This window comes from Plectropomus leopardus, chromosome 10 (genome assembly GCF_026936395.1).
Source record: "Plectropomus leopardus strain MGB_pleo_1.0 chromosome 10, ASM2693639v1, whole genome shotgun sequence".
NCBI lineage: Eukaryota > Metazoa > Chordata > Actinopteri > Perciformes > Serranidae > Plectropomus > Plectropomus leopardus.
The window spans coordinates 13622898-13643051 of record NC_142185.1 but is presented as its reverse complement, the minus strand read 5'-3'; the positions used below and the strand labels follow the sequence as shown (position 1 = coordinate 13643051).

The 20154-nt window shown below is 39.2% G+C and overlaps 2 protein-coding genes across 2 annotated transcripts in view; one reads left to right on the top strand and one right to left on the bottom strand.

The window, feature by feature from the left end:
- The window catches only part of gcc2 (GRIP and coiled-coil domain containing 2), a 28134-nt gene extending 9047 nt beyond the window's left edge, over positions 1 to 19087 (top strand). Inside the window, exons 12-24 of the mRNA XM_042494255.2 lie at positions 504 to 668; positions 1417 to 1521; positions 2826 to 2988; positions 4207 to 4307; positions 4607 to 4684; positions 5117 to 5254; positions 7088 to 7209; positions 8396 to 8572; positions 8739 to 8947; positions 12751 to 12978; positions 13486 to 13625; positions 15769 to 15970; positions 16486 to 19087. Of these exons, the coding sequence (XP_042350189.2) occupies positions 504 to 668; positions 1417 to 1521; positions 2826 to 2988; positions 4207 to 4307; positions 4607 to 4684; positions 5117 to 5254; positions 7088 to 7209; positions 8396 to 8572; positions 8739 to 8947; positions 12751 to 12978; positions 13486 to 13625; positions 15769 to 15970; positions 16486 to 16559 (1902 nt within the window). The 3' untranslated portion in view covers positions 16560 to 19087. The remainder of the gene's footprint in view (positions 1 to 503; positions 669 to 1416; positions 1522 to 2825; positions 2989 to 4206; positions 4308 to 4606; positions 4685 to 5116; positions 5255 to 7087; positions 7210 to 8395; positions 8573 to 8738; positions 8948 to 12750; positions 12979 to 13485; positions 13626 to 15768; positions 15971 to 16485) is intronic.
- On the bottom strand, positions 13781 to 15530 carry tmem223 (transmembrane protein 223). Its single transcript, XM_042494256.2, has one exon. The coding sequence runs from the start codon at positions 15349 to 15351 to the stop codon at positions 14548 to 14550; it is 804 nt and encodes a 267-aa protein (XP_042350190.2). The 5' UTR covers positions 15352 to 15530; the 3' UTR covers positions 13781 to 14547.
- Positions 19088 to 20154: the final 1067 nt, after the last annotated feature.

Below are 20154 nucleotides of genomic sequence, written 5' to 3'. Positions count from 1 at the left end.
CGGAAACAGCTCCAAAAACTAACGTCAAACTTGCCAGTGCCCATTTAAATAAAGTGTCGTTTTACCATCGTAAAACACACTACATTCAAAATTTTAAAAAACTCAAAAAACATTTTTGTTTGTCTTTCCGCTATTTCAACAATCACCAACTCTGGTTTGATTGAAATAAACCCTAAATTCACATAGTTAAATTTGAAAATATGCTGGCTCTATAAACACTAAAATGAATCTTTATTTAAATGGATTCTGGGGTGTTTGGCAATAGAAATATCAGTGTTTTTTTCCTGGTCAAACAGAAAGGATCTTATGCTAACAAAAAGGTCTATCTCTGAAGGGACCCTTTTCATAATGTTGTCACACACTTATAACAATCTGAGCCTATCAGTGACAAAAACAAGCACTTTTAGTGGACTTAAATTAAAGGTGCACAAATGAGTGAGTGGCTACATTCTTGGGTGTCACCTAACAGGGGTGGTAAGATGAATTGTTTTGTGCTTTTGCAGAAGGAGACACTGAGCAGTGAGAAGGAGGATCTGCTGGCCAGTGTGGAGACCCAGAGGAACATAGTGAAGCAACTGGAAGCCCAAAACCAGGAGCTGCAGAGACAGTCAGCCAGTCTGGACAAAGACCTGATGGCTGAGAGAGCAATGAAAGAACAGAAGATCAAGGTAGAAATATATGATATGTACTTTCAGTATTTAGTTGGGCCCATATCCCATACACTAGCTTGTGCAGAAGTGCCTTTAACCTGCATTCTTTTCATTGGCCAATAGGGGGTCAACTCTGCTAGTTGCAAAGAGAAGTCCGATTGTATAGAAGTCTATGAAAAAATGACCCTACCTCTCACTTGATATATTGCCTCAGTGAACCTTTTCCTAATTAGTTTATGCTCCCAATTATAGTTTCAAATCTTCAGCAACACAGCCGATGTTCATTTTCTAAATTATGGGCCCATTTAGAGTAAAATAGCTATTAAAGCAAGGTACGCTTTTGTATGCTTTAAGGCGTGACTTCGTTGTGATTGACAAGTCCTTGCCACGGTGGTGTTGTCTTGCTCTCTGTCAAATCCACCCCTCGCTCCTCCCAAACTCCCGCCTATTGTCCAAATATGTACACCTTGGGCTCCAAAAAACCAAGACGGTGACAGCCAAAATACCAAACTCAAGGCTTCAGAGTGGTAGTCCACAAACATATGGGTGAAGTCACGGTGACTACGTCCACCTCGCTTATAATGTCTATGATTTTAGTTGATCCTTATAGAGCCACATGCATTGGGTAAAAGTTAAGATCAGCTTGGACTATTAAACTGCTGTATGTTGTTTTGGTTTTTTTTTTAAGGTTGATATAATATTATGAAGTATACAGTATGAAAACCCCATTGTGTGCACATGTATGTGTGTTTGCTTGCTTTGCCAGGACTTGTCATCTGCCATGAAGGAGGTTGAAGAGCTGACAGCCCAGCTCCGCAAGCAGCAGCAACAGTCTCAGCAGACTGCCCAGGAGCTGGAGCAGCTACGCAAGGTACACACACACACACACACACACACACACACACACACACACACACACACACACAGCTTCTCAAACTCTAGTGTCTCTGAGGGCCTGTTCAGTCAAGCGACTGGACTGATGATGGCCGGCCTGCAGCTACAGCAGCACCTCTCAGAGAAAGAGAGCAGTTGTAGCCCACAGCACAGGAGCTGCTGTTTCTTTTCCATTAGTCGAGACTTACGTAGTACAGCAGTGTGCATGGACACCACCAGGAGGTCTGACCTCATGTCATGTATACACATTGTTAGTACAGCCCAACAAACATGTTTTTTTTTTGGCTTGATAGCGATAGCTTTTTTAAGAGTATTAAAAAAACAAATAATGATTCACTGGGCTCTATTCTTTATTTTTGGCAAAGATCCCAGAAAGTTTGTTATTGAAGGGTAGTGATAAATATATATGTACAGTGTTGAAGTGAGTTAAAGTAGAGCAATATTATTAGAAATAATAATAAGATACATACTACTAATACTACTAGATACATAGTAATAATTCATTTTAACGGTAAACTTCGCTAGAATAAAATGATAAGTACAACACAAATATATAAAACTGTGAATTAAGAAAAGGGACAGTCAGATATCTACAAAAATATCACCTTGCTTCAATTTTTTCACTGTGTGTGTCTAGGATTGTAATTACAGTATATAATATTTATAAGGCCAGGTCCAAAATTACTGTGAGAACTACCGCAGTCCCCTCAATGGTGCAGCCACACTATACCCAACCAATTGTCACAAAGTTGTATTCATCCTTCCCCGCCAGTCGCTGTCTTTATGTGAGCAAGGTTTGAATTTTTCACGCCCTTTCATTGTGCTGCCAGCTTGGTCTGCATCTTAGGTACCCCTCCATGCTTTTTGCAGCAAATCAGTCGCTTACAATACAGAATAAATGGGAGCAAATTTCGGTTTGCGTATAGAGGGCATGCTCCGTGAGCCTTCACACAATCAGAAAAAGAAGTCTCTTGAAAACAGTGACACAGATTTATTGTCATATCCATGTAATTTCCATAGGAATTGGATAACTGCTAAATTTCAACTAGATTTGACTGCGTAAATTAATTTTTTAATATGTTAAAAATTCTAACGACATATTGTACACAATGTAAAATGGTCAGCTAAATGTTGGGTGTAAATAAAGTCACTTGTTTAAAATGATCTTTAATTCTAAACCACATTTTATCCTAAAAGTTCGAGATAAATGACCTGCCTGACGGGGAACTGAGATTTGAGCTTTGTTCCCTTAATGATGTAGCATGTTGGCTCTGTCTGTAGGAGGCGCAGCAGAACTCCCTGCTGGACATGGAGATGGCCGACTACGAACGCCTGGTGAAAGAGCTCAACGCCAAACTTGTAGAGAGAGATGAGAGTGCTGAGGAGTTAAAGGCTCAGATAAACACACAGACCCAGAGGGAGGACACACTCAAACAGGAAATCGGTATGTGTGACACGTGGTGTGATATAACTAAAATCATTTACTCAAGCACTTGACTTAAGTATGAATTTGAAATACTTCTTCTTTACTTGAGTATTTTCTTTTCATGCTACTTTATTCTAATACTCCCCTACAGAAGGGAAATATCAGAGGGAAATATTCTACTTTTTACTTCACTACATTAATCTGAAAGTTTTATTTACTTTCCATATTAAGATTTTTGCATTAAAAAAAATCACAAGACGAGTTTAGAAAATATGATGCTTGGTTATTAATTAAATTACCCAGCAGTTTATACAAGCACAGCTACAGTGTGAGTTGATTAATCAATCCATTGATTCACAGAGAATTAACCCCCAACTATTTTTATAAACATTTAAGTCTTTTTCTGTTGTGGTTTATATATATATATATATATATATATATATATATATTTCCTTTTCCACTTTTTTAAAATAATTTTGAGATTCTTTGGGCGTGTGTGTTTTTTTTTAAAGATTTTTCTGCATTGGGTTACTTTTACTTTTAATACTTAAAGTACATTACTTACTTTTACTTAAGTACCATTTACAAAGCATCATGTTAAAATAATCAGTTGTGCTTGTACTTTTGGTACTTGGTTCACAGCAAAGCTCCATTGAATTGGTATATAAAGATTTAGAAGGTAGAAGGTAGAAGGTAGATTTATTAGTCATTTTTTAAATCAAGTTTAAAAAACGAAATTACTTTTGAGGAGCTGCTGGCTGCTGCATCTACATGCGCTGCCGCCGTCATAGCATATCAGACCTATTAGCTGTGTGGTATTCACCAGTTGAACAAACTGAATCAGAGCCGGCATACAGAGATCACTGACATTTAATTTAATGGATTAATTTTATGGTGACACAGTAATATATAGTATACTGCAGGTGTGATGTTAGTGTAAAGTTTTAAGAACACCAGTCTGCGTTCACTGATGGTAAACATTTACTATTCCTGTAGAGCTTTAATGATTTACTGTCTGCTATGTAACTGCAGGGCCCTCTGTTGCATGTTGTTTTCCAGTCTCTCTCCATGTTTCCTGTTGCTCCACACTGTCAAGCTGCGTAATGAGGAAAAATGTCAGTACAGTATGTACTCTATGTATTCACCAAAACATTTTTTATTTGTGTGTGTGTGTGTGTGTGTGTGTGTGTGTGTGTGTGTGTGCGCGCGCACGTGCGCATGTATTTGTTTCTCCAGAGGCTTTGAAGTCCCAGCTGGATCAGGGGGAGGAGAAGACCTCCAAGATGAAACAGCTGCTTGTGAAGACCAAGAAGGACGTGGCCGATGCCAAGATGCAGGTCTGTTTCTCTGAGTGTGTGTGTGTGTGTGTGTGTGTGTGTGTGTGTGTGTGTGTGTGTGTGTCCCATAGGATTTCTTATTGCTGTGTGTAACGTTGCTGCCTGATGAATGTAAATAGTGTTATGCAACCATGTGTGGGCATGATGGTGGGGGAGGCCTTGAAGATGTTGGGAGTAGTTATTTATTGGCATGTTACGTTCATGGGTGTATGCATTTAAATTTCCACTTGTGTGTGTGTGTGTGTGTGTGTGTGTGTGTGTGTGTGTGTGTGTGCGTGTGCGCGCGCGCATACGTGCAGGAAAGCTCCCTCATGATGCTGCAGGCTTCTTTGAAAGGAGAGCTGGAGGCTAGCCAACAGCAGCTAGAAAGTACTAAGGTAAAACAGCCAGCACTGTCTAGAAAAACTTCTCTCTGTCATTCAGTTTTATAAAATGTATGGCTACAAATCCGCATTTCACTGCTACACAGCATGGTTCAACGTAAATTTTTGTTTTATTTACTCGCCTGGTCAAGCAAGTCATGTGGGTCTGAAATCTGCTTGCCCAAAGTACATTTTTTCTTGCCTGTAAGTGTTTTATTTATTAGCATTTATCAAATAACAACAAAGTCTAATTGGTACTGCATGTGTGCAAGTTGCAATAGAGATGAGAAGTGAAATGACTCGCTCCTTATCTTCTTCCATCATATGCAGTGGAAGATAAGATATGTTTAATTCTTTTTTTCCTTGGACTATCGGGCAAATAAGTTGCTAGATTTACTAGCCCTGCAAAAGTCACATAATAAACTGTGCATGTGTTTATGTGTTAAGATTGAGGTGTGCGAGCTGACGGCTGAGCGCCATCGCCTTCAGGAGCAGCTGAGGTCAGCACTGGAACAACAACAGAGAACCAGCAGCTCCCTGCAGCAACGCATCAACACCCTGCAGCAGGAGAGAGACACTGCAAAGGTACACGTACACACACACACACACACACACACACACACACACACACACACACACACGCATGCACGCACACATGAACAGGGTTCAACTAAACACACTTGTATACACATAGACACACCTATAGAGTACAGAGAGTATACAGTCACTGATCACTGAACAGCTTGACCAGAATGGGGCAAAAGAAAAGAGCAGCAGCAGCAGTGTTTGAGATGCTGCAGCTACAGGAGACATTTCCAGATTTGATGAACTGAAGGTTGCAGCAGCTCATGCTCAGTCACAGGGCGGCAACTCCTGACTGTTTTCATTATTCATTTCCCAATTATTTTTGATTAATCATTTAGTCTTTACAATGTCAAAACAACGTGAAAAATGCCTGTCTCAGGTTTTGCCCACAGTGACAACTTATAATTTGCTCATTTGCTCTTCCCAAGAGTTTAAAATTATTTTATTTGAGTAGCTGAAACCAGAAAATGTTTTACACAATTAATGATTTAAACAGTCCCTTATCAAGCCTTTTTTTTTGTCAGTTGATTTTCTATCAAATGACTAAACAGTTAATGAGCTGCTTGTTTAAGCACCAGTATGATGTCACTGGAATTTGTCTTATATTAAAGACACCCCAAAATGTGCTATCTGTCAAACTGCAAACAGCCAATCAGCCAAGAAGCAATAAGCAAACTGTTTTAACAAAGTGAAATGTAGTATATAGTAGATTGTTTGCTCTGTTTTTACTGTTGTCGATTTATACTGCTACTCAGTGTAAAGAATACATTTTCCCACCATCCTAAGAGGTGTTCATTAAAATTAACGGTAATTTTAGAGGCTTTAGTTTGTGGTGCTGTTAAACTGTTCAAACTGGGGCAAACTTGACACATCACAAAATAAACCACAACATCTTTACATGTAGCCGTAACTGTTGCCAAGAAAACTATTCTACTAAACTGGAAAAAAAACAATTCAACATCTCATAGTGGTTAAATCTTTTTACAGAACAGGTAACACTGGAATTACGCTCAGCTCATTCAGTCTCTCGTACCCCTTTCTTTTATTTTCTGTACTTCTCAATCAGCGCGTACTCTGTCCTGCCTTTGAAGTTGTTTTTTTAATCTTGCTTAGGTCTCCTTCCTGACCACTCTCGTCCCATTGCTGATAGCTACTGAACTTTCTTATGTCAGATATTTATATGGATGTTTGATCAGCACCTGAATGTAAGAGTGCAGTCCTGGTAGATGGCTTAAATCACCTGTTATTTGTAAGAGGTTGATGCATAAAGATCACTTTGTGGGAAATATATTTGGAAAAATGGCAAATGCACAAGCCTATATAAGTAAAGGAAGCTTAGCTGAGTCTTCGCTTATTAGAGACAATCTTAAAAATATAGTCATACACATGAGCTGAAACACAAGTATTAGAGAGAAAGACAGTGATTTCTTGTTATTTTTATTTATCTCGGTTACCTAACGGTTTTTGTTCAGAGAAGGGTTCAGTACAGTGAGTTTGAGTGTACTACTTGTCTCGTGAAAAAATGAAGATGAATACAGGTCTTTTTACTGGTTAGTCACAATGAAATGATGTCTCTACAGTTGTTTTGTCAAAGGAAGAAAGTTAAGAAAGTAAGTAAGAAAGTTAATACCATGATCATCAATGAGATTAAACTCAAGTATTACTTTTTACTTGTCCAACAGAGAAGATGACCATAAATCTACTCATATTTCACAGTCTGTCAAACTCTTTTGCATATTTTTTGCTCGTTTGAGAAGGCATAAAAGTTTCAACAGTAAATGTGTGCTGTGCTATTCACCTCATATCTGTGCTTAATCTTTGTGCTGATTTCAGGCTGAGCTCATGGCAACAGCTGGCGAGTTTGAGGGTTACAAAGTGAGAGTCCACAATGTGCTCAAACAGCAGAAGAGTAAAACCACAGCTCAGAGTGAAGGAGACTCTGGCAAGTTAGAGAGGTAAGGACAACACCCGAAAAACAAATATGGATGCCAAAGGAAAATCCTGGTAGGCTACTTAAAAGAGTAATTATGAATTGCATCCTGTAACTGAATAGACCTCAAAATAAGCAGATACACACCCAGGAAAGCACCTAAATGCAAGCTGACTTAATAACGACACAGTGAAAAATACTTTAAAAGTATACAGAAGATGTATTTTTTATCAAAACAAACAATTACTTTATAACTGTTGTTTAACACAAGCCAACACTAGCTGCAGTATCCGTGCTGGGATCAGGTCTGATAACACGGCTTAATCTTTTCCTATACAGATACAGTACATCGAGAGGGTGGGCAGTCCTGTCACATGAGAAAGATCTTTAATGTAATTGAATTGCAGGTACAACAGCCCAGGTGCCAGAGTTAAAAGTAGGCATTGTATGTTTCTGCAAACCAGAGAAATGTTACATTTGGACATAACAACCATATCAACATGTCTAAAGTGACATAGTTGAGATTACATGTAAATGAGCCAAGTTTCACATCAGGAGGAGGAGGGGGTGGAGGATGTTGTGAGATCCAGGCAGGATGGCTATTGGACATCTGTGTCCAGAGTGTGCTCTGCTCTCTGAGAGTGTGATGCAATAAATAACTAAAAGGTATATATATTTTAACAGTGCTCCTAATGAAAGGTCCAGCTCCAAAAATAGAATATCTATTTGTGGTGGCAAAAGCTTTAATCGTGCCAGGCAGCCACAAATGAATTACTTTGTGGTGAAACCCTGGACTGGCTGGAGTTTAAGAGCTGCATCAACAGCCCATACAGTCTGTGGTGTGGCAAAGTTGAGTGTGGCCAATTTGACAGAGTTGGTAGTTCTTTGTGCCAAAATGCCACCAAAACATTCAAAAGTATGGTTATACTACATGCATGCATACTAGTATTGTGATGTTTTTAAGCAATACCCAGCCCTTGTTGTCACAACATAAAATTAAAAGTTAAAACATAAAATTTTCACACAGGAAAGTTCAAATGTAACATTTGTGGATGACAGAAAGTATAATGCCAACATTTTCTCCTGCCAACTGGGTTCAGTACAAAGGCAGCTACTCAACAGACCTTTAAAATGAACTCTGACTCGTAGTTTGTGTCAGACAACACTGTAACAATGATGTGAATACAATGAATATGTGTTGTGTCTGGCAGGGAGCACTTGTCCTCTCAGGTAGAGCAGCTGAGGTCCAAGCTGGCAGAGAGCCAGCAGAGCCTCCAGAGCAGCACGGCAGAGCTGCAGCAGCTCCAGACTGAACACGACACTCTGCTGGAGAGACACAACAAAATCCTCCAGGAAACCATCAGCAAGGAGGCTGAGCTCCGCGAGAGGTGAGCTAGCTAGTCTCTAAAGTTTTCTTCCTGTTGATAGCTGTGTTAAAAGTTCTCTTATCTACCTTTGTATCCCAAGAGTGCATTTCTGTCATGTTCCACTGCTGCTGGTTCTCTACCTTATGAGCAGGGTCCTAATTTCCTCTGACTCTGTCTCCATCTCCAGGCTGCTGTCGGTGCAGTCGGAGAACGTGGCTCTGAGGTCAGATCTGTCCCAGGCTCAGACTGACCTGTCTTCCCAGATCGAGGCTCAGCGCCAGACCTACAGGGAGCAGCTGAGGAAGCTGCAGGATGACCACCGGGCAACAGTGGAGACTCTGCAGGGCCAACTGAGCCGCGTCGAGGAGCAACTCTTCAACCTGCAGAGCCAGAACAGTAAGCAAGGAGGCAAATTAAAAATCCTTTTAAATGAATCAGGCTTCAAGTACCCAATTCTGTACATCAGTGATGCTCAATTTACTGCACCAACTAAGTCCTAACTAAGCCCCTAATGTCCTAAAATCCTAGAAATGCCCTAATATTCTAGAAATGGCCCAAAATCCTAAAAATGTCCTAAAATCCTAGAAGTGTCCTCATATCCGAGAAACTTCCTAAAATCCCAGTGACATGCTAAAATTCTATAAATAACATAAAATCCTAGAAACCTTCTCAAATTCTAGAAATGTCCTGATAACCTAGAAACGTGCTCAAATCCTGAAAACTTGCTAAAATCCTAGTAATCTCCTTAAATCCTTGAAATGTCCTAAAATCCTAAGAACATTTATGGGGCTGCTGCAACCGGCCCCTGGCCTCCTGTCATTTTGCAAAGTGGCCCCCAAGCAAAGCAGGTTGAGTATCCTGCTGTACATGAAGCAGCAATCGAAACTGTGAGGTAACAAATGTATCTGATATTGCGAAGCAGCGGAGTGATCCAGAAAGTGACTGCTGCGTAAATAGACAGCAGGAAGCTCAAGGGGTGCATGAATGGTATCACATAAAGAGTTCCATCAAAGCATCAAGTGCTAAGAGTGTTGAAGTTCTCTATCTTGTTTACTCTGCTCTCCTGTGAGAGGAATGATGGGAAAGAGAACAGAGGAAGCGGCATGTTAGTGTGTTTATCAGTAGAGCAGCACTGGAGGCTCATTCATCACCTCCCACACAGCTGCCCTCTGGAGTCAAACGGCAAATACACACATAGTAATGTCGCAGAATGGAAAGTGTGTGTGTGTGTGTGTAGTCTTCTCTGTCACTCCAGCCTGGCCAGGTGTTGGCGAGGCTCCTCAGCTCCGTGCCCGCCTCTCAGTGTGGTAAACAGCTCACAGTGGCATCTGGAGAGACTCATCATTAGCAACTCACACATGCACGCCAGGATTAGCCCGATACACAGAGTCAGTGTTTGCTGCAACTGAAAGTCATATTTGAGCCTTTATGTGCCTCCACTCTGGCAATAGTCATGGTCGGAGGCATTATGTTTTCAGGTTGTCTATATGTCCATCCATTCTCGTCAATGCGATATCTCAAAAACTCCTTATGGGAATTTCTTCAAAAAAAAAATCAAAATCAAAAGTAAAGGCCACTTTGACCTCTTCTGTCACGTTCTTGTGAACATAATATATGAAGAATGAATTTCCTCAGATCCAAGAAAGAATTGATCAGAATTGAGCAGTCAAAAGTTACTGTGACCTCACGAAACATGTTTTTGACCATAACTCAGGACTTCAAAAGCCTATTATGACAAAATTGCACACAAAAGTCTTACATGATAAAATGATTGAGTGATGATATTTTATTTCCAAAAGGTTAAAGGTCGCTTTCACTGTGACATCATAACGTTGCTGCAAAAACATTTTTCTGACCGTTATTCAACGTCATAAATCAGGAAGAGAACTAATCTTGAAGCTGTGCTGATAGTATAGATCTTCTTTGCTGCCAGGGGGAGATATGTACGAAGCATCCATGTTTTAATAGACATGGATGTCAACTGTAAGCACAGCATGACAGATAAGCGAGGCATACAACCTCCTACAACATGGGAGGTAATTCTAGTTATTTCAGTATTTGGATTTAATAGCAGTGAAAATGCAGAAGGGTTCAATATCAGTGTGTTTTACTGGCCCTATTGGGCAGGTGGGTCATAAAACATGCTGGCCCCTGGACAAATTTTACTGGCCTCATATATTTTTTATATGAATCAGCTGTAACAAACAGTAAAATTGATCTATGTTCATTGTCATGTTTTGTCCCATTTACTCTTTAATCTAAAGTCAAACAGTGCATAAATACAAATACTAATTCAAGACAGTCGTTTACGAGTTGGAAACCAATCAAGGCAGCAGCTTTCTCTGCTGTTGTCTTCACTGCTGACTGTCGCAGACGCTCTGCAGAGACTCAGTCTTAATCTGATTCATGAAATTCATGCTAATATAAGTTGGTGTCCATTTCCCTCTTCAAAGCTTTCATTTACCAATACAGCTTGATTTCTCTTGAATGAAGTGTTGAGCCTGTAACATATTAGATTGGTTCGATCTGTGCACATCCAAAACTCTGTGTAATAAGGAGAGTTTTGTCAAGAGTCAGGAAAGGAAAAGAAGTGGCAGCATTATGCAAACACAGCATTATATGCTAAAGATGCTTTTTTTTTTACTGCACTTGTCGATTGGCACGGTGAGTTCTTACGTTTAATGTTCACTTTAGTGTTCCAGCTTAGCTCTCTGCTGGCCTCGAACCATCAGGAAACCATCAGCCTAATTTTTAGTTTTTAGGTTTTCTGGATCCTGATCAGACTATTAAATCTGGTCAAACTCTAATGCATTTACACAACTCTATATATATATATATATATATATATATATATATATATATATATATATATATATATATATATATATATATATATATATATATATATATATATATATATACACACACACACACATATGTATACATGTAACAGGGCTTTAGTATCTTGCTCTTCTCACTTTGCAGCACAGAGAGAGGAGGTAGAGGAGCAGACTGGAGGCGGGAAGGTGGGGAGGGATTGTTTTAGTGTCTGGTCTTTTGATTCAGTCTCAGGTCCATTAATCATAATCTTCTCTTTTGTCCACCCACTCTCTCAGGCGCCTCACCCTTCCCTCTTGCCCTTCCCCTCACACTTGCTGTCATTGTTTATGCCAGCTGAACTGGCTAATATGAGAGTGTGTCTGGTGCCCCCTCATGTCACAATGAAGTAGGACACTGACTCTCAATTTGGTGATTAAGTAGGGATTTTGTTGAGGGAATAAGGGATTGTTCATAATGCTAAATCACAGCAGTATGTCAAAAGAGACAGAAAAAAAATGTCAACATTATTCTCTACTTTGCATTTATTAACCTTGCACCTTTCAAACTGGGAAACATCAGACAGCAAAAAATGAACATCATTTTTGTGCTTAACATAATGAAAATTTTAATTATTGGCTGTAAAGTCATGTTGCATATCCACAACAATGAGGATCTGGGTTAGTCATAGTTGAAACTTAAAGGTCCCACATTGTTTCCAGGTTTTTTAAAATTATAAAGTAGGTATAGTTGCAATATAAATACTGTAAAAGCTTAAAAATGCTCAATCCACAGAGAACTACATGCATCCCGTATTCAGTAAATTTGCCTTAAAAAGAGCTGACAGGACTTCAGTCAAGCTGTGATGTCACAACTCTTTTATTTAAAGGTAGAAACTGCTGCTGCAGTGCTGTTACAGCCATTCCCCAGCTGCAGTGGCAGTTGCATAGAAGTGAATGGGCAGATGTGGAAAACCCGGATCAGTCAGAGCTCTCTCAAGAGGGGGACTTAAAGAGACAAGTGATAAAATGGAGCATTTTAGATAGAGTATTAATACATGTGTATTCAGGCAGACAGTATGAGGAAACTTTTTTTTTCTTTAAGTATGTAAACATGTTCTAGTGGAAATCAAAAATCCATGTATGAATCTGATAATGAGCATAATAAGGGGCCGTTAAATTTGAGATAACCTGTGATTTTAACCAGTTTTTAAGTTGATCCTAATTTATGCAGCCCAGCCTCAACCGCATATATATTAACTCTGAATTTTATTTTTCCGTTGTTGAACCTCATCATGTGCTTTTAAATATGCTTGTATTAAACAATAAACAATTTGCTAAACAATAAATAACAAAAATATATATACCTTTACACTCTTTCAGATTCAGTGGCGGTCCCGTCCGTCCGTAAGCCCCTGACGTCAGACCCCCAGCGCAGAAACACAGATCAGAACCAGGCAGGGCTGAACCTGATGGCCCTCAGTGACCTCCAGTCCATGGCCAGGGAGGAGGGTGAGGGCATGGAGACCACTGAGACTGAGAGCCCCTCACCTGCTGCCACGCCACTGCCCTCTCTGGAGCAGCTTCTCATGTCCCCGGACCCCAAACAAGGTGCGTTTGAAAGAGGAGGTGCACCTTGTAATGTGTTTAGTTTAGAAAAGCAGCATGTTTGGTTTTTGACCTGCCCAACATGTTCAATCTCTAACCTGAAGATGGCAATCAAAGTTGGTCAGTCAACCTGTTGCCATCTTTGTTTTGGTCAAGGAATATAAATTTGGAAATAGATTTTAAAAAAGTACTTTACTATTTAGTGGAGGGCTTGTTATTCATTCATTATTCATTTATATACTTTTGATGCGGCAATATAGTAGAGTTTTTGAAGATTATTAAAAACCTCAGATGTCTTTTAGACTACCTCTAAAAAAAGAAGTTTAAAGTTAAGTCTAAAAGTTTTCATCTATTTTTCATTGTCACTCAAATGTGATGCTATGCCATGCTATGTAATCGATGAAAAAATGTGATTACTTGAGGCCCAAACTTTGGAAAATCGCTATGCCCGTGACTTTCTAAAACCATGATCTTTAACTTGTGTGTGTGTGTCTTTGTTTTGGTCTCTAGAGCCATTTGTGTGGACGGTGGAGCCTACCAAAGAGGAGCTGAGTCAGAAGCTGAGTACAGCCACACGCAGTATGGAGCATATGAACAGCCTCCTGCACGAAACTGAGGCCACCAACGCTGTTCTCATGGAGCAGATCACTGTATGTATATGCACACACACCCGTTCTGATGATAATAATAAGAATTCTGTAATACTGTGAAACCACAATATTTTATGAGATGGCTTTCATACCATGAAAATCACACACAGTTGCAACCATACTTCTAACATGTATAATTGTATAGTACGCTCAACTCCAAAAAAGTACTTTATTATGTTACATTACATGAATGCTTATCCACACACGATTCCTGTAAGAATTCATTTCATTACACACAACGAAATTTCATGACTTTCCCAATAATTTTGAAGGATTTTACTTATTATGTACCTTTTCCAGGCATGGAAAATGAGACAAGGTTCTCACACATTTAAACAATGAATTTTCAAAACTTTTCCATAAGATCCATAGGTTCATAATATTTTACCTCGTTCCATTACTTTATTTCCGTAGTTTAAAATGAGATTATTATTATTATTGGTGTATATATATCACATGATACTAAAAATTTGTCCAAAACATTCTGTTATTGCCAAACCATTTTCAGGCCTGGAAAATAGGTTTGTTTTTTTTTTGTTTTTTTAAATTTTATAACCTTTCCAGGAATTTAATGACTGTGGGAGCCCTGATGAAATTGTGAAATTCCATGACTTTTCCAGGTTTCTCATGACCACCTGAGTGTTCATTATAAGTGTTTCTAAATATAAAATAATTTTAAACACACTTTCTAGATTTAGAAACCCTCTTACAGTATTTAGTTCTGACAGTGTGGACTTGGGTATGTATGCCAAGTTTGATCCTAAGTAGAAATTAACCTTGATGAGTCCATATTTGATCTCAGATTCTATTTAATCGAAGCAAAACAATCAGAAACTGGCACATTAGTTTGGCAGCTTTAAAGTCACATCTGCGAAGCAGCATTTATGTGGTGTTTGATGTCCAAAAGCGTAATAACCACATCTTAAAGAAGCCGGTAAGCCCCGACAGTGATATCAAACAGCCTGGCGTTGCTCACGGTCCCCTCTTTGTCCAGAAGAAAGTAGAACCTGTGACCTTTGACCCTGAGGGGGATGAATGAGGGGGACTCGTGTCTGTGAGCATGACAGGCTACCTGGGACAGCGGCACTGTTATCCTCCGGCCTCGGTCTGGTCCCAAAGGTGACTGTGTGCACACTGTCACCATCCTCCCACCTTGGTGTAAAACCACCTGGCTGACAGAGCGCCGGCAAAACAGGTACCCGAGCCCGACGATCCCTGCTCCGATGGCCAGACAGCCCAGCGTGAAGCAGTACCTCCAGGTGTTTGAGCCCAGGTTCATCTCAAAGCTCCACATCCCGGCCAGCCCCGTGGTGCTGGGCGCCTTGGCTCTCCCCTTCTCTGTCGCGGCCCCTGTGTCTCTGAGCCCGGTGTAGGCGAAGTGGCTCATGTAAGTCCAGAAGAGAAACTGTCCGCCGCAGAAGAGCGACAGGAGCCGGAAGAAGCGCGTCCTGTCGTGCAGGAACAGGGTGACATCTCTGGAGGGCTGGGCCGAGGAAGAGCACAGGCTGCGGCGGACACACAGCTGCCTGCGAGCGGCTCCGAGGCGGCCGCTGTGAAGAAATATCCTGCTGCACAGACCCGATAAACATGTCGCCGCGCTGGCGGAGCCTGGTGGAGTCTGTGCGGACATCGGCGCATTGTGAAGGCCTCTCTGCTGGATATGAACGAGCCCAAACTGTTTGGAGTAACACGGCAGTGAACGGCACAGCAGCCGCTCCAAACCCATGTTTTCACGACGACAAATCGAGTCAATCCTCCCACATTAATTTCACAAGAGAGCTTCGATATTAGACGCTAAGAAATGGCTACCATAACTAACGTTTTAATGCTTCTCCCCGGACACACGAGCGCTGCAGCTCAGGGCTTAGAGGGCGCCGCCATACTTGTTATGTGTGACGTAAGGTGTCGGGTTACGGAAAGTGGCGCTGACCAAAAATCATTTCCGCCCCCGAGATCTTCTTTTTTTTTTTTAAATGATCATATTGTATTGAATTTAACAGAACATTTTACAGACATAGTTTTAATTTTAAAATATTAAAAAAATATATAATTTCAACATATTTAAAACTAAACTATTCTTGTTGAACTGTGGCTTATAGGTATCTTTTTGTCTCTCTGCCCATTCAATCATTCTACCTGCTAGTTGTTGAAGAGTGAAGTGCGTCGTCTCGAGCGAAACCAGGAGAGGGAGAAGAGCGTGGCCAACCTGGAGTATCTGAAGAACGTCCTGCTGCAGTTCATCTTCCTGCAGTCTGGCAGCGAGAGGCAGGCGCTCCTGCCCGTCATTCACACGATGCTGCAGCTCAGTCCAGAGGAGAAGAGCAAACTGGCTGCTATTGCACAAGGTATGTGCTGGTGAGCAGGTTTTGAAAATGCACACACACAGCATTTTAGTTCATCCTAAAAAATATCTGTTGATCATGATTTTTCCCACAAAAATAGTACGACAGAATAGGATTTCGCAGATCTTTAAAAAGTCTTAAAAGGCATGGATTTTATTTGTCTAAATATGGCCTTAATTGATTCTAAAAGTTCTAAAAACAATCTTTCAAAAGTCTTAAAAATGCTAAGACATTTGATGTGGGATTTCAATTTTTTTCTACTGACTTTAATTGATAATTGGTCAATTTAAAAACAAAAAAAATGGAATTTCTCTTATATTAACACCACCATAAAGTCATATTTTATGTTACAACAAATATTTTGGCACAATTCCCCATAACCTCAAATAATACATGTTTATGTTTGTTGTTTTTCTTTAATTTTATTTTCTGTAAAATTGGTCTAATGGTTTTAGAAAGCCTTAAACCTCACTCATGCATAATTTCTAACTACATGTTCTTTGACCTCCTTTGTGCAGGTGGGGAAGAGGAGTCTGGGTCTCGGGGCTCAGGCTGGACATCTTATCTCCACAGCTGGTCTGGAATCAGATAGGCTTAATGATCAACTGAAAAAAAACAACAAAAACAAAAGGAGCACAGCGCTTAGATGTTACTGGTCCTTTTTCTGTGAAATAAATGTACTAAGCAGTGATGCTGTACATTTGAAATAGTGGCATATGTAGGAGGTTAACTGGGGCATTTACAAAATTTTGGGCACACAATAGAGGGGAGCTAAAGATGTATCAGAGGAGAATGAGGAAGTTTGTGGTAGAGATTAAACCAAAACATATGACATAAATATTGATTTTTCAGTGCAATACTTACATAAGTCTCTTACCAATGAAAGTCAACTCACACATTTCTGTCTTCCTCTTTTGACACATGTATTTATAACAATATTCACTGGACATGAAGGTAACATTTCCTTGAAGTGATACTCATAAGGCATTATAGTGCACCATAAAAAACATTGTATAATGTGCATAATGTGCACACATTGTGAGAGGAGGAATTAATCAAGGGATAACTGCGTAGTGAGTGGCATGATATAACTTTAATATAATTTTCAGATGTTTGATTACTTTGCAAGATTTTACTTGCACTTTTCTTGGGCTTGGACTGTGTAGCACAATCTGTTCACTACTATAGTGGAGTTTTAGTTTATTTGGTAAAAATTAGATAGGCTTTCTTTCAACAATTTTAAAGGGTATGCCTAAATGGTGAAGATTTTTGAATGTGATTTTACTACCTAAGAGGCGGACTGTTTTCCATTCCTTGCAGTGTGAAAATTGAAATGAAACTTGCTTAATACATCTGAGTAAACATTTATTTTTTACTAGTTGTTGTCTGGAAGGTAGAAAAAAGACATTAAGAAAACTCAAGTGCTACATGCTTTGGGAAACAATCAGCAGTCATGTTAGGTATGTGTGAGTAAGTGAATACAGTGCTGCAGGGATGATGGTTTTCTGTAAGCCAACCCACAAGTTAGCACCGCCCTGGTTCCCTCAACAAAACGCCTGTGCGATTTTTCCATTGGATTTTGGATTATTGCCAAAAATAAACTCTGTGACACACAAACAATACTTACATGTTTTGTTCAGCAAGATAATTTTTCAAATAAACATAAGCTTAAACACAATCAGCAGAAGTAAAAAGTTCATGTTAGGCTATAAACAAACTACACTGTGGCCACAATGGGATTTTTCCATTGTATTTTGGATTTTTGCAGAAAATAAACAATGGCAAACCAAAGTGTATGATACTTACATGTTTTGTTCAGGAAATAATCCTCAAATTAACATAATTTTCAGGAATTTTGAAGCCTAAATGCAATCACCAGAGGTAAAAAGTTAAGATTAGGCCATAAACAAACTACACTACGGTCGCATGATATAACATCCCTACCACAAAAGCTGAAAAGCATTTAGCAAATTGTTGAAGTGGGAAATATACCGAAATATTTTATGTTGTAGAGCAAAACATGAAAATCTCTTAAACTTGTGTTAACCACAGACCTTATTTAAGGCTTCTAACAAAACAAACCCATTGACTTTGAGGGAAGGAACTGGGAATGCTAAAATGCTAACTTATATCAGGGTTTTAGGACTCTTTTTAGGACTTTGGGTTTGCAGGACTCTATGGGCTTAAACATGCTAAAACACTGGTATGGTCTGTTTAATCTCTGCTGTATGGCCATTATTATATCACAAATACAAATGACTCCATGTCTACTTTTTCAGGTTAACCTGACCAACAAGTCTGACTGAACATGATCATTAGAGCACATTTATGCTTTTTTTCTGACTTATTCTGCATTTTTTTTCACCAATGCCTCACATTATGAAATCAGGAGCGGTTATGATTTCCATTCCTTGTGTTTGATTCATCATATCCTGTATCGTGATGCTTGTTTTGTGATTTGTTTTGGTTACTGTGTAATTTGGAGTTACTGTTTGTTGTGTTTGTTATTATTTAATGCCAAATGATGATTTCAGTGCTTTCTATATCTATTTTAGGAGTACTTATGGTTTTGTCAGTTGTGCTGCCGTAAAACCTAACAAGAAAGATTTCTTGTAGTTTCATCTGTGCAGCTGTCTTGTTGAAGGACAGTTCACATGACAGCAATCACAGCCTCCATGCTAAAGTGTCCTTGAGCAAGACTCCCTATCAGAACCATGGGAGCTGCTTTTTACACAGTCTGACCATGACCTCTGACCTCTGTGTGGAGGATTCTGCGCACACCCACCCACTCTTACAGTACATGAATACATTTTTGCTAAAGTCCTACCAATGATGCAGGAAAATGACCTGTTCATTTTTTTTCAATCCAGTGGCAGCTTTTTGTGTGATTCCTCCAACGTATGTGAATGTATTTTTATCTAAAGCTTTTATATTTATGATGGTTAATGTAAGCGGGAGCTATGAGAGATTACTTTAGTTATAAAGTTGGATCTGTGTAACAATGAATGAACATTTACAGTAGAGTTCACTGTGTAACAACTCATATCAGAGGCAATTCTTTTTTTGTCGTTTTTTGTTCTTTCAAGCTGTAAACTAAAATAAAGTTAAAATGGAAGATAACATTTCAATAACTTTATTTTTAAGTAGATTTTTATTGATTTCTGAATTTAACAATACAGTACTTTCCACATTCTATGTAAAAAAAATAACAAATTCACAATAACTACAATAATTAAATCAATACAAAATACAAAAAAAGCTCAATCTATACTGAAATATACAGTCGATACATTAAGAACGCTAACCATGTTCTCTCAAACAGATGATTAATTTCTAAGGGTAAGACTTTACAAGTTTTGCAGTGCCACTGCGTGACAGAGAGAGGTTTGTCACTTATCCACTGCTTTAAAATACATCTAGTGAAGAGTAGGTGTTCACACAATTTTAAGCTAGATTTACTCAGGGAAAGTGTTTCAGATGACAAGCTCAGTATGAAGAGGCCTGGATCTTTGGTTATTTTTAGTGAAAAAATCTTGCTCAATTCCTTTGCAATATCACTCCAGAATTGTGAGACTCTGTATAAAATGTAAGAGAAATACTGGGACATAAATTCAAAGTGTAGAGATATAGTTGAGTGTATGAGTTTCTCTCTTACAATTCCAGATAAAAGTGTTTCGGCAGAGGCTATTACTTTATTGCCAGTCAGCTTTAATTATAATGCATTTTGACATAAAATGTTGCATCTAATGTTAAATGTAAGCATCAGCAGCCAGGTGTTTTTAAATCAATCACATTATTTCAGCATAAAGATTTACTTGGTAAAGCACTTAAAGCAAACAGTTTTTTGTGTGTGTGAAGAGAGAATGAATGCATCCATCTTTGTAGTTATACATTTTTCTCTTGCTATGAAAGTCTTTTTCCCTCTTGAAGGAGGGAGGGAAGGAAGGGGGTGTAAGGGGTTTTCCTTTTAAGGAAATATATGTGATTTCTAGTGTCATGACGCAGTAGAGGGAGGAAACAACAAATAATAGCTACTGTATGCCACTGGGAGGAAAGGTAAACATGCTATTATCTACTCAACCCCCCCCAGGGGAGCAGCACTATCATCAAATGCATTGCTGCAATCTGATGTATTTCTTTTAACATTATCTTTTGCTGTCTGTCAATCTGTTCACTTCCTGTCATAT